The 15338-nt window shown below is 36.3% G+C and overlaps 1 protein-coding gene across 12 annotated transcripts in view; it reads left to right on the top strand.

The window, feature by feature from the left end:
* HMBOX1 (homeobox containing 1) overlaps positions 1 to 15338 on the top strand; it is a 173388-nt gene that overhangs the window by 59279 nt on the left and 98771 nt on the right. For 9 of the 12 annotated variants that reach the window (XM_037150456.2, XM_037150450.2, XM_037150455.2 and 6 more), the window contains exons 3-4: positions 4844 to 4923; positions 13835 to 14311. In XM_037150456.2, coding sequence (XP_037006351.1) covers positions 4901 to 4923; positions 13835 to 14311 — 500 coding nt within the window. In that variant the 5' untranslated portion in view covers positions 4844 to 4900. Of the gene's footprint in view, positions 1 to 4843; positions 4924 to 7658; positions 7797 to 13834; positions 14312 to 15338 lie in introns of all 12 variants that reach the window. The other 3 variants (XM_053658593.1, XM_053658592.1, XM_037150451.2) reach the window with 3 other exon arrangements.

The following is a 15338-nucleotide window of genomic DNA, read 5'->3' as shown; positions in this document are numbered from 1 at the left end:
TTAACGTAAACATCATAAGATATTTTTCTAAAAAATCATCAGATAGAAGTACTGTATTTTGCCATGTATAATGCATACTTTTTTACCCAAATTTTTGAGGGAAAAATAAGGATTATACATGGGTATTACTAAGTCTGTGTGTATATAAATGTTTTTAATTCTTTTATGTTTCTGTGTCAAAAGTATAACTCTAGAAAGCAATAATGATATCTATATGCAAAATAATACCCTGGGATATGATAATTGGTTTTGTTTCTAAATATAAATAAATAATTGAATTAAAAAATTAAAACAAAGAATTTTTTTTGCCTGAGAGTTTGGGCCAAAAACATGGGTGCAATTATAGATGGGAACATGTTATACATGGCAAAATACGATGTGTCTGTTGCTCAATTTGTTGCACAGTACCTATCATAATTAAACATTTGCTCCAGAGAATGAAAATAAATGGTGTACCTAATCTTGTATTTTGAAGAAAGATGAAACCTAACATAAGTACTTCAGCTACAGTTTTAGTGAGGAAGTTCATTAGCTGATTGACCTTGGGCAAGTAGTGTCTTGTCTTAATTACCTACCACAGGGGATTATGAAATTAAATGAGTTTGTATATCTAAAGCACTTGCCCAGTGAGTGGCCCAGGGAAGTATTCTTTAATAGTATTAGTGGTTGTTACTTACAGTTTTAAGCTATCTAGAGGCATTATTTTAGAGATTAGTATTTTAATCAGAGTTTTTAATTCCTAATATCTGTGGTTTTGTTTTTTTCACAATTGTCCATGTGCTTCCCAAGTCACAGCTAACTCTGGTGAGGCCTCATTTATCTGGCATTGTTCAAGGGAAACTGTGTTTGACATTAAGTGAAACAACTTCTGATTAACTACCTAAAATGTGAACTTTCCTTTTAACCATTTCAAGTTTTAAAAACAAGTGTATCACTCACATAATTTACTGCCCTTTTGAAACAAAGACCCTAAGCATCCCTCTTTGTGATAGATGTGTCAGTGTTGTGCTCAGGCACAGGGCGGGGCCAAGGTACAGTTCACCGCTGTCCTTGTGGAAAGTGACACAGTGATCAGTGAATAGCTAACCCAAGAATGAACTCTGTGTTTCTTGTGGACCTGCTTTTGCCCCACCCTGCATTTACAATTAAATAGTTATTTTCATTTGTATTTTCCTTTTTAAGTAGCTATCACTTTTTTCCTGTAATCCTTTTTGTGCATTTCCCAACCATTTTCTAAATTTTTATGTCTAATCTACCCCGGATTTGGAAACCAGCTATTAAAGCTTTCTAGTAATTGTGTGTATCCAGATGATAAGATATCCAGAATTTGCTTGAAAATAACCAGGGGAGCAGGGAAGGGAGTTGTTAATTATTCAGGCTGGATGATGGATACAATTTTTACTCCGTTCTTTCTGCCCTTGTACATGTTTGCAAATTTTCATAAAAAATTTCTAAAAGCCTCAGGTCTATGTATATTTATTTCTTTTCTTTGTAAGGATTCACAAGAAGCCTTGTAGTGTTATCTGTGGGCAGAAGGATTCAGAGGTAAGGGGTGGAGATGTTCATTTTTTATTTGTTATGGTGGAGTTTTTTTAACGGCCATGTATTAGGTTTATTTATATATTTGTATGTGTGTTTCTGATATATGTCTAATCTAGAAGAAGATTTGCCTTCTCACCTGTAAATTGAAAGTACTAATAACATCAACTTACAGGATCATGAGGCTTATGTACCTCTCTATTTTAACTCATGTTTTGCTTTTGTTTTTAAATAGATATTTTAAGTGGATAACACTGGGTTCTGTGTGAGGTGCTGAAAGAGCACTGAAAGGGGCTCTGTAATAGCTGTTGCAAACATCTGAGAATTCTTTTTTGTACCAAAACCTGAGTTTAAGGGTCTTGGTAATTGATGTTTGCAGTGATGGCTTGCTTGCTGCCTGTGCCTTGTCTTTTATGTCTTTATTACTTGATTTAAATATTCTGCCCTTTCTGTGTTTACCATTATTGAGTGAAACAGATACATGTCCAACTGCACAATGTAAATTCAATTGTGAAACTGACATACTGGCTTCACAATGAAGCGTTTCCTGAAGGTGGGAGTGTAAATCGGTGCCTCTTTGGGAGGCAATTTGATAAACTGTGTCATAGTTTACTGTGTATCCTCTTTGCCTTAACAATTCCTTTGCTGGGAATTTATCCTAAAGTTAACACTCATATGTGTACAAAGATGTGTGAAGAAATGGTGTCTGCTCTCTGGGTAGAAGAGAAAAAAGAGTGCGGAGTGGTAGGCAGACACCTTTTATTGTATGTCTTTTAAGTTCACCTTTTCTTTTACCTTGCACAGTTACACTTTTTATATTAAAGAGAAAAGCTAGGGTAAAAAGAGCCTACTTACCACCCGTGGGTAACACAGCATCTACAGGTCCTTGTTTCCACTGAATTTTCTGGGTTATATTTTTCTTCAAGGGTCAACAATGCTCCTAGTAGGCATTTCTTCATTGCTCAACCTGACTTTGTGTAGGATTTTGACAGCCCTCAACTAATCATTTGATGATTGAGTCCATTTCTGATAGTAGGAACTTTTATAATTTTATTGCAGAACTGTATGGACTTATCCTTCTTTACCTATAATCCTTATACATACCCGTCCTTCAACCCAACCTTATTACCTTTTGACTACCTGTTTTCTCTCCGTGCTCATACAATTAGATAGATGTGTATGGTTCTGCTCTGTTTCGTAAACATACCTCCTAATCTTCTTTAACTGTTCCTTCTCTCTGGAATTTTTCTTGCAGTGATTGTCACCTCCCTTCACACCTTGGTTTGGTGGAAGTCTTACTCTAATCTTCAGATAATAGCTGAGATTTCACTCTAAGAAGTTTTCCCACTTCTTTGTAACCTAAATTCTTCTAAATTGTTACTCAGAAACTTTGTATTTTTAGAGTATTCACATTATGCCTTTTATTAGAGGTGTGTGTGTCTAATTTTTATTTGACACTCCCCCACAGTTTAATAAGCTCCTACACTGTTGGTATCATATCTTACTCATGACCTTGTGCCAGTGCCAGGGTATGTAGCCACTTAATATATTTTAACTGGATTTGAACAAAAGTGAAAAATGTGTATTGACCAGTAATCAGCTTTGTGGCTTGGTGTTGCTATTTTGTCTTGGAAATGCAATCAGCAACATTTTCAGTAGAGTACATTTTCTTTGTACTTTATATCTTTTTTTTTTTTTAAATTCTCACCCAAGGACATTTATTTTCATTGCTTTTAGCAAGAGAGGAAAGGGAATGGTGAGAGAGAGAAAGAAAACCATTGATTAGCCACCCTCTCCTACGTGGCCCTGCTGGGGATCAAACCCTCAACCTTCAGTCCATGGGACAATGCTCCAACCAACTGAGCCACACTGGCCAAAGCAAGAAACTGTATCTACTTTTTTAGGATAGATATTTCTCAGGTCAGCAAGAAAATTAACTACTACAGGAAGTTCATTAAAGCTACAATTTAAGATATGCAAATGTGAAAGGTTTCTGACTGTGCCCTGTATATTTTGCATATATGCATTAGCCACTGTTAGACACTTTGGTCTTGCTTAGTATAATTCAGTGCCGAATGTGTACTTTAACACGGGAGGGTTTTGACATGAACATTTTAAACTTTCATCTAATTTATAATCTTAACTTCAAGTTAATGGAAATGTTTGCCTGTGTAGATTGTGGTTTGAAACTGCTAATAAGTTCAGTCAGTGACACAGGATCTTTAGCTCCTAAACCATGAATACTAGATTTCATTTTTTGTTAACCTCTATTTCTAAATTGAAAGGGGTCAGAATGTCTGAGTGGCAAATAAAGCAGGAGAATACAATCAGAAAACGAAAGTACTAACTTCAGTTCCTCCATTATTAATGTATACTGTGCTCAGTAATCTACAGTATTGCTATTCTTCATCTTTAAAATGGGTGGTAACAGCCCCTGATACTTGATAGTTTGTGAAGTGCTTTATCGTTACCATTTTAAGAAATGATTTAACTTCTTGTAGCTTGTTGAAGTAGTTATCTGCTATTCCTGTTTTGACTGATGAGGAAATTGAGACTTAGAGAAAGTAAGTTACTCAAGATTTGGCTAGAGAAATTTAAGTCACTCAAAATTTGGCTAGCAGGGGAATAAGAAATATACTTGGAACGAGACCCTAGAATTTACCACACAGTTAAGGCGTTTAGCTGCAATCATGCTGTGGTGTATTTTTGTTTGTAGAATTCTACATAAATGCACTAATGTTCTTATCAAAGAGTTATCTTGAATGTCATATATACACATATATTCCATTGCATGTTTAAAGCTCTTTCTCTGCTTTGGGTAGTGTCTGATAACAGATTAACATTCAGGGGGGTGGTTTTCATTCCTTTTTCCAAGTGAATAGTCTCTAAAACTATCACTAGTATTTTTCTGTTTTTAAATTTTTTTTAAATATTTTATTTATTTATTTTTAGAGAGAGGGGAAGGGAAGGAGAAAGAGTGGGAGAGAAACGTCAATGTGTGGTTGCCTCTCTTGAGTCCCCTGCTGGGAACTGGCCTGCAACCCAGGCATATGCCCTGACTGGGAATCGAACTGCGATACTCTGGTTCGCAGGCCCGCGCTCAATCCACTGAGCTACGCCAGCCAGGGCCTTGTTTTTAAAATTTTGCTTCAAACCAGTTTCATTTTAAAGTTAGAACATAATTTTAAAGATATAATTAACTGATGTTAAAATGTTAATATCCTTGAGTTGTATAATTAAATTTGTTACCTAATACTTGATTAACAAATACAAAATTTCTGAATTTTCTGTCTTTATTCCACAGAATGGTAAATAACGCCGGTCATCTCTAGAAAGGATATTGATTCACCTCATGTAAAGTATGCTCAGTTCCTTCCCAGTGGTGTAAGTGTCTAGTCCTTCTCTTAATTTTTATCTTCTTAACTGTTTTAAATATAGTGAAGAAGTCATTATGATGATGATTTGAAATGAAAGCAGGCCTTTGTAGAATTGAAAGACCTTTTTCATAATCATGTGGTAATTTCTTTGATAAGTTTTCAAATCTATCAACTTTCTCTTTTACCATTTCTGTTTTCAACTTTGAAGTCTGACATGAATTTTCAATTCAACATAAAATTACTCTATTTATTATTTTAAACTGCCTAATAGCCTAGAAACATGTGAAGTAGATGTTTAGCCATTTGAGAGAGCTGGTGTTAGATTCCTTGTGACAAACACACTGTTGGAAGCATGTTACCTTAATACTGCCTTTTCTGTGCAAATTCCTAGCACCTTAGCCGTTTTCCTTTACCTACCAGGGATAGTAACGTAGTTAAGTCTATTAGCTAATGCAGTTGTGAGCCTTCCTTTGGAGTCAGGCAAAAAATGCAAATTGAGATGATGGTATTATGTTGAGAATTTTTTTGTGTCTGTGCTAGGATATGAACTAACCACTAGTTCATATTAAATAGGCCTCTGAGTAAAAGTATTCCCGTAATTTCAGATATTAGAGAAGATAGAGTATCTATTAGCTCATTAAGTGCATCTTTAGAGTCTAATGCAGAGTGCCTTTAGCATAAGTATTTTCTAAAATTTGGTTCAGTCTCTGTTTCAATTAAATTCCTTCCGTCTTGGTTGACAGTTCTATAATCCAGTAAGTAGACACTCAGATACGTTTTCCTTATTATTTAGGTTTTTCATTAAAGGTTTTCCCCCCTCATTGATGCAGTCATTTATCGAGAGCTCTCTGGAGTAGGCCCAGCAGGTGTGAGTTGCAGCCTGCGCTGATGCCGAGTGGCTGTGTCCCTGGGAAGTGGGAGGCACTGCAGGGCTTTGGACTGTAGCCCCCCACCCCTCCTTTTTTTAAAAAAGGATTTATTTAAGATGGCTGTTCTTAATAGCCATTAGAGTGTAAGCATCAGTTGCCCTGGCTGTTGTGGCTCAGTGGATTGAGTGCTGGACTGCAAACCAAAGGATCACCAGTTTGATTCCTTGTCAGAGCACATGCCCTGGGTATGGGCCAGGTCCTCAGTGAGGGGTGCACAGGAGGCAACCACACACTGATGTTTCTCTCTCTTTCTCCTTCTCTTTCCCTCCCTTCTCCTTTAATAAATTTATTTATTAAAATAAATAAATTTGAAAATATATATTTTTAAAAGAATGTAAGCATCATGAGGTTAGGAAGTTAGGAATATTTGCCTGATTTGTTCCTTCTTGCATCATCTGTGGTCTAACACATAGGAAACACTCAGTCTTAGTTGAGTTAATGATTTTTGTCTAAATGGCTTCCAGTTCTCTTGACGCCATAATTAATTTATATCTCCCCTTCTGTAAACTTGTTTTAACTTGGATTTTTTCCCCAAACATGCATGAAGTAGCTACAAAGAAATTTCAGTCTTAATCAGTGGTGATTTAGAAATAACTATTAAAGAGTGATTGACACATTGGAATATAATGCTCTTATTCTCGAACTCTTTTTATTATGAAAATAATATTTTTATATTGCTATCTACCATCATAGCCTCTATTATGCTTTTATCAGTTTTCCTATTGGTTTGAATTATGGAATCATTTTATCATACTGTCATGCTCCATCCCTAGTAAATCTTTCATTTCTTACTTATTCATACTCCTTGTCATTTTCTTACTTTAACACTGCCACTCCTTTGATGGTAATATTAATTGTGAAAGAGGGTGATGTGCCATAAATAGTAAGAAGGGTCTGCGGACATCTTCAGATGAATGTTATGATTGACTGTAGAAAGTGTTAAGTCATCATGCAGTACAAATCGTGTAATCCAAACAAAACTAACTTATGACCAGGCCATCTTTTGCCGAGTCATTCCAGATAAAAAGATAGAGACAGCAGAATCAAGCTGTAGAAAATGACATATTATCCAATTAAATTTCATTAAGCATTGATGCTTTACAAGTAAGGAAGTAGTCTTTTTTTTTTTTGCATGTGATTTCAAGATTAATCATTTGTGAGTATTCAAACCTTTTTTGCTCTACATGTGTGTAGAATTTAGTTTAAGAAAGTGTGTTCCTCACCTCATGCCATATCCAAGAAGAGTTTACATACATTTCCAACTAAGGGTAAAATTTATCATAAAATAGGCTTACTATTATGGTTTTTTATAACATCAGTTTTTGAACTGAACCATAATTCCTGAATTTAATTGTTCTTTTATCCTTTAAACATTGTCTGTGTTATTGCAGTGTCAGAATTCTTTTCACACATTTTCAATTATTGTTGGCCTGAGTCTGCGTTCAGATTAGTGACTTAGAGTGGGAGATGCTCCTAATCCTGTGAGCAGTCCTCGTGCTGTGCAAGAAAACTAATTCCATTCTTACATGTTGTCTTTCTGCTCTGAAAGAACTGCTGGTATCATAGACTTAGATGACCTTTGTAGGTTATTTATTGCCGTAATTGCATGATTATGTGCCAAAATTAGATAAATTATGAGAAATGAAATTTGAAAATTACAGAATGTGTGCCTTTGTTTATAATATGCACATTGGGATATTATTCTCAGTATTCAAGGAAGCTGCCAATCTTGGTATTTTCTCAGTAAGATATTGTTCCTCCAGTGTTACATGCATGATTGATCCTTCTCATTATGACATTATCATTCTACTAGATAGGGATCTACGAGGTCTGTCCAGAAAGTATCCAGCCATGTCCTATGAAAAATAGAGGCATTTATTGAAGAAGATACAAGATACATTGATACAAGATACATTGTACATAGGACAATGACCCTTCAGTCCCCTTTAAGGTAGGCATCTTGGGACCTCACACAGTTCTCCCAATCACCATCAGCTGCCCCATTGTATTTTCTTGAATCTCATCGATGGTCAGAAATGTCTTCCCTTTCAAAGGCGATTTTTTAAAAACTATTTTTTAAATTTTATTTATTTATCTTTAGAAGGGAAAGGAAGGAGAGAACGAGAGAAATACCAATGTATTTGTTGCTTCTGGTGTATCCCCTGCTGGGAACTGGCCTGCAACCCAGGCATGTGCCCTGACAGGGAATTGGACCACGATCTTTTGGTTCGCAGGCTCAAAGGTGATTTTAGTTATGGGAAAAGCTAGAAGTTGCAGGGCACCAAATCTGGGCTACAGAGGGGCTGAGTCACTTGGGTGATTTGATGTTATGCTAGAAATCTCTGCACAAGACATGATGCATGAGCAGGTGTGTTGTTGTGATGAAGCTGTCAATCACCAGTTGCTCATAGCTGTGGGCTTCTGAATCATTCGAATAGTTTCTGCAAAGGAATGTTCAAGCTTAATACAAAATTTCTTGCAGACTCATTACTCTACTTGCTCAGTTATATTGAATGCGACACCACATAGTACACATGCTCACTCAGCAGGGTCTACCACACCACCCCCCACCCCCACTACTAAAGTGAAGTCATTGTTCACACATGCTCATCCCAGTCCGCTCTCCTTGGCTGCCAGGTTTACATCAATGCCGTGCAAACCGTTCTTGTTCTATTAACAGCGGTTGGACTTTTTCTGAACATACCTTGTATATTCCATTCTCATGGCTGTTGATGTTTTTACTTTAGATGTATCTTTTAGTATTAGGGACCTCTTGGTGCAAGGCACAAACATCTGATTTAAACAAGGAGAAACAAAAAGGGAAATTTATTCTCCTAATAGAGCAAGAAGAGCAGGAATGTAGCAGGGGTTTAGGAATTACTAGAACAAGGATAACGAGCACTGCAAGGTTTTGTCCTTTGTCCTGCATTTTTTGACACATGCTTTAAGTCTCCTACAAACTGGCTTCTTTCACATGGTGAGGGATGTACCAGATTAACATCTTCCTGCAGCTGAACACAGTCATAGTGATCATCCGCTAGTCTATCCTGAATATTTTGAAGAGAGCAGAGTTTGGCTTCCTGTGTGCCCACCCCATTAGTCAGGAAGTGGAGTATTATCAGTAGCAGCCCCAAGAACATGTGGTCAGAAACAATGAGGCATTCTGGGCAAACAAAATTAATTGGTCCTTTGTGTTATCTCCTTTTATGACTTTTCAAATAAAAGTGTGTTCCATCATCAGTGAATCTGAAGTGATGTAAAAGAGTACATTGTTTCAGATACTGTGGAATCTTTAGTTCTGTTACCATCTTTAGGATAGGTACTTTTTAGTTAGAGGTTCATATAATATAACTCATATAATTCATATAATATACTTTAGTTTCATGCTAATAGAAAGTACTGCTCTATACAGAGAGATTTGAAGTTATACAGATTACTTTCTGTTCTGACATAAATAAGACAGGAAAATATCATGGGGGCCATCAAAAATTTTTTCTCATACCTTCTAAATTCTTCTAGTTGGGCTAATCAAATTAACAGAGATTAACTGGACAAAATGTTCAAAGTTTATTATACAAATGTACGTTTGGGGTTGTCATAATGAGACCCAAAGAGGCGTTCAGCAGTTGAGGTTTATATGCCATTTTAGACAAAGAGGAAGGGGTGGGGGCACGGGTTTGGGAATTCGAGGGGAAATAGGCAATTCATAGGTAGCCGAGAAAGAGTGGAATACGTGAACAACAAATTCATGCAAGGCAACCCAAGAACAGTGGAACTGAGGGGAGAATTCAGCAGAACAGGTTTTGGTTTTTTTTGCACGGATCTTTCCTGTCGTATTTAACCTACTAGGCTAAGGTGAAAGTTTTGAAGTGAGTATGTTAGGATTCCCTTCCTGAAGCAGGACTTCCCATCTGACTTCCCTTAGATAGGAAAGGGGGAGGATCAAAGGTTTTTTGAGTCTTTGTTTCTTAATAACCAGCTTCAAATCAGTATCCCGAAAGGTACATTTTGGGGTGGCAGAACTTTGGCCCCTGTAGTGTTTGATTGGTGTTTTGTCTTGTTTTATTTTCCATATTAAAAAACAGTTCTTGAAGTCTATTTAAAGTAAGGGCATGTCAGCTTATGAAGTATTTTGAAAATGTGAAGACTAAAGTTAGTAATGGACAGGCATTCATTTTAAAGGGAAAAGAATGATGTATAGAAACCTCAATTTACCAAAGTAATAAGTTCAAGGGTAAATTATTTGGAGTACTAAAGGGATTTGTCAACTACTTTAAAAAACAACTTCCTAGGGTAAGGGTTAGTAAACAGCATTTCCCCTTGTCCACGGTGGTTATGTTCCAAGACTCCCAGTGGGTAACTGAAACCACAGATACTGAACACTGTGTACTATGTTTTTCCCGTATGTACATACCGATGAAATACTTTAATTTATAAATTAGGTAAGGGATTAACAACAACAACAATAATAAAATAGAACAATTTTAACTATTATAGTAAAGTTATGTGCAAGTAGTCTCTCTAAGCAAATTAGCTAACAAATTTCTTTTACCTTCTTAATTTTGCAGATAGAAAATTCATTTTTGTCCTAGATCTTAGCAACCTCAGCATACAATTTTTTTTCTTATTGAGAACTTTCCCCTTTTCACTTCAAGGAAGCACTTTACAGCTTCTCTTTGGTATCTTCCAGTTGTCAGCATCACTGTTGTGCTTTGGGACCATTAGTAAGTAAAATAAGTGTTTCTTAAACACAAGCACTGCAGTATTGCAGCAGTCCATCTGATAATTAAGATGGATACTAAGTGACTAATGAGTGGGTAGCCTGTAAGTCTGGAGATGCTGGACAAAAAGATGATTCACATCGTAGGCAGAGTGGAGCAGGACGGTGTGAGATTTCATCATGCTACTCAGAACAAGGCATAGGTTAAAACTTACGAATGGTTTCTTTCTGGTATTTTTCATTTAATATTTTGGAGCCTTGGTTGACAGCAAAACCGTGGTTAAGGGGGGACTGCTGTACTATTCAGCAATTGGTAGAGCACACAAAGGGCTGAGGATTAAAACAAACCAAAGTGTTGTTTCTTATAAGTCATTAGGAAAATATTCGTGTAGTTTTTTTTTCCAACAAATTTTTTAAGTGCAACATATCTACTGAAAAATGTGCAAATCAGTAGTGTGCAAATTGGTGAATGTCCACAGCGAATGCACCTGTATAATATAACTAGCATAGATCATAGAACATTTGAATAACAGATCTTTTGTGTTAAGTAACGGGTACTGTTCTTTTGAAATCAGTCAGGAGAAAAAGTAAATGAGTTACTCTGGTTGAAAGTTTTCTCACCCAACCAGGTAGGTGATGATATATTACAGTGGAATATATTAATAGAAAATTAGTAGAGTACAATTATAATAGCTAAAGCATTTAGAATTACTAATAACTGGAAATAGTCCCAATGTCCAAAGTAGAATGGATAAACCTGTGGTATATTCCTATAATGAAGTACTACTCAGCAATAGAAGGGAACAGACTGTTGATAGACACAACATTATAGATGAATCTGAAAATCTTTATGCTTAGTGTAAGAAGCCTTACACAAGAGCACGTAAAAATTCCATTTATATGATTTTCTAGAACGGGCGAAACTAATTTGTAGTGGGGCCGAAATCAGAGCAGTGGTTGCCTCTGAGGGAAAGGAACAGGGAAGGGACGTGAGGGGACTGCCTGGGGTGATGGTGACGTGCTGTATCTCCATAGGCATTTGAATTTCGCATATGTACCTTCTTCTCAAAATTCACAGAAAGGTAAACATATATGTCTTTTCTTTATGTAAGGGTGACCCCAAAAGAAAGAACCTGAACAAATACTGAGCTCTAGTCAGTGATATGCAGGCAAAAGTATTTAGGGGGAAGTGTACAGATGTCTGTAACTGATTTTGAAATGCATTGAAAAATAAGACAAATAGAGGGATGGATGCATATGGACTCAATATATATGTGATAAAGCAAGTAAGATGGTAATGGTAAAATCTGAGTGCTTAGTATGTAGATTCACTGTAAATATATTTCAGTTTTTTCTGTATGAAATTTTTTATTGCAAAGTGGCTGGAGGAAAAAGCCTAGGCCATCCAGAAAGAATGTAATGATCATGAAAGTAAGGACTGCTGTGGTGGATGGTCACGTGCATTGGGAGGAAGCAGAAGATACTGGAGATTTAAAAGAGTATAATAGCCTGTACCCCAAATCATGTGCTTCCAGCAAGTCCTGCCTTTATTGGAAAGCAGAATAATGTATGATTTTGGAGTTAGTAAGATCTAGGTTTAAATCTTTTCTGCTTCTTAATCAGACTTTTTACAAGGTACAAAATCACTCTGGGCCTTAGTGTCCTCAATAATCAATCAATGAATACAAATGAAAAAAAAGAAAATCTATCACAGAAGGTCACTGGGAGGATTAGGTGACATTATATTATATGAAACTCTTGCCCAGTGCCTTCCTAGATGTGAGTATTTAATAAATTTTTAATGTAGAGGGTTGAAGAAACTCCTGCAGTTGACATTTATTTCCATCAGCAAACACTTGAGAGCCTACTACATGCAATGCATACTATTTGGCATAGAACTATACAAATAAAAATAGAAGAAATTGCCAGTTTAAAATATGTTAAATAGGAAATTTGGGTATTATAAAAAAAAGGAATTAAAGTAGTAAGAATTTTTGTGTTTGACAACTCCCTTAAATTTAATACAGCCAAGCACTACTGAACCGTGGGGATGCATTCTGAGAAATGGATTGTTAGGTGATTTCATTGTTAGATGAATATTGTGGAGTGCACTTACACAAACCTAGATGGTACAGCTACTACACACCTAGGCTGTATGGTACAGCCTGTTACTCCTGGGTTACAAGCCTGTACAGCATGTTACTGTACAAAACAGCACAAGAGAAAGGGGTACAATCATGAGACATGGTAAACACCACAGCAACGCAGGCTGCTCCTGTAGTGACACTGCATACTCTTTTACAGCGCATTTTTTCAGTAAGTAGAAAAAGTACACTCTACAGTAACGATAGTAGTATAGTGTAGGAAATGCGTGAATCAGTAACATGGTTGTTTGTTATCATTATCAAGCATTATGTACTGTACATTATTGCATGTGCTATACTTTTAAATGACTGGCAGTGCAGTAGGTTCGTTTGCCCCACCATCACAAACACAGGAGTAGTGCGTTGCATCATGAGATTGCAAAGGCTGTTACGATAGCTAGGTGGTGATCTTTTGGGATCACCTAGATCTGTTGTGTATGTGATCTGTTGTTGACCAATGTTGTATTGTCATTGACTCTGGAACATTTTCTGATGTGCTGCAGCATCTTGTGTTAGTTAAAGTAAACATAATGTAGAAGCCATTTTCTAAGACAAATAAATAGTTCAGTTTGGCTACAATCATGAAATATCCATTTCTCAGGATATCACTTAACAGAGAATGCATTACAGAAATGAAATACAAAATTGCTAAGTGGTGGATAAAATGGTGCTTAATAAGTTTTTGATGTACCTCTCTCTTGTTTTTAAATAATTCTGCTAGTTATTAGTTTTTGCTTTGGTTTAGCTTATTGAATCATTTGTTTACAATAAATGAAGTTATAGAGTTCCTAAGTCAGTTTTGCTGTTATTTAGTAAAATAAGATAATACAAAGTATTTTTTCAGCAATTTTTTATTGATACTCTAATGTAGAATAATAAATTTGAGATTAAAAAACCACCTGTGAGTAATCATGTAGCCTGGGCTTCATAGTGTATTTATTTAATCCATTGTTTTGGGGTTGCTGCCATAACTGAAACGTGGATCATTATAATAGTAATGCCTCAGTCATTTTCAGTGAAGAAGCTCAGCATCTTCTGCTGAGCATTCTGTACAATGATATGTTCTTTGGTAAATATTGTAAATAAAGGGACATTTTTTAATTTTAATTTTAATTTTCTTTTTAGTTTGTTGGAAACCATGTCTCACTATACAGATGAACCCAGATTTACCATAGAACAGATAGATCTGCTTCAGCGCCTTCGGCGTACTGGAATGACTAAACATGAAATTCTCCATGCCTTGGAAACTTTGGACCGACTTGATCAAGAGCATAGTGACAAGTTTGGAAGAAGATCCAGCTATGGGGGAAATTCATACGGGAATAGTACCAACAATGTTGCAGCCTCTTCCTCTACAGCTACAGCTTCCACACAGACCCAGCATTCGGGAATGTCCCCATCACCTAGCAACAGTTATGATACCTCCCCACAGCCTTGCACTACCAATCAAAATGGGAGGGAGAATAACGAGCGGTTGTCCACGTCCAATGGAAAGATGTCACCAACTCGCTACCATGCAAACAGCATGGGTCAGAGGTCATACAGTTTTGAAGCCTCAGAAGAAGACCTTGATGTAGATGATAAAGTGGAGGAATTAATGAGGTTGGTTCCTTTGCTTATTCAGAGTCCCCAGAATGTCTTTGTTCTTAGATTGGTTTTGAGTGATAAACTGTATTTTAGCTGCTTACCTCTAAGAACTGTGATTTTCCCCTGCCCACTTTGGAGATGAAAGAAAAATTTTAATTTTATGTTTTTAATTTCAATTTTCTCTTTTCAACTTTAGCTCTTTCACTTTGCTGTTCGATAAACCTTTTTCATTCTCTCTGTTTATCAGAGCAAAGGTTAGCCTTCTCTTTATGGTTCTAATTGCCAACATGTGATGATCAGCTCTGCTAATACATTCTATTCCTTAAAGTCATTGTAAGTAGTTTTCCTGAGGGTTAAGGTTATTTTATCATGATACAAAATATGTATGGTCTTAATTTTTTCCTCCAGCATACCAACTAAAAAGTAATTTTAAGCCCTTACACTATAAAAAGTAGTGTTCTTAGGAAGGAAAATACATGGTTTCTGTTCTTAAGTGAAAGTTCTAATTTTAGCAGTAGAGGCCACACATATATGTTTGATGTTATCCATTACAAGCTTTGAGCACTTAGGGTTTTAAACCCTGAGAAAAGGGGAAGTTCGCTTGCAGCAGAGGCAATTAGGAATGGTTTCACATGGGACCGGGGACACTTGGAGTGCAACAACTATGTGTTTCTGATTGTTGTGTCTCTAGGATACGAGCCTTGGTACATGGTAAGGGCAACATGTTAAGTGAATGGGTGAATTTAAGCTAAGCCTTAAAAGGTAGCCTCTCCTTTGAAATATAAGAACTTTATTTAAAGGTAGGGGAATAGTAAAAGGTAGAAAAGACATGTTTCATTTTCAAAGGATTGCAGATGGGCTAGACTATGGTAATAAGAATAGTATATTTGGAGGCAGTATAGGTTTTGGGAGATATAGTTCATTTGGTTGGAGATAAGGCATTTTTAGAGATCTTTAGGAATATTGATGATAAAAGTATTGTTTTCAGTACATCATCACTACAGGCATAGCTTGTTTTATTGTACTTTGCGGATACTGTGTT

Source organism: Artibeus jamaicensis, unplaced genomic scaffold (genome assembly GCF_021234435.1).
Source record: "Artibeus jamaicensis isolate MK-2021 breed Jamaican fruit bat unplaced genomic scaffold, CSHL_Jam_final scaffold_537, whole genome shotgun sequence".
NCBI classification, from domain to species: Eukaryota; Metazoa; Chordata; class Mammalia; order Chiroptera; family Phyllostomidae; genus Artibeus; species Artibeus jamaicensis.
This window is presented reverse-complemented; position numbering and strand designations above follow the sequence as displayed.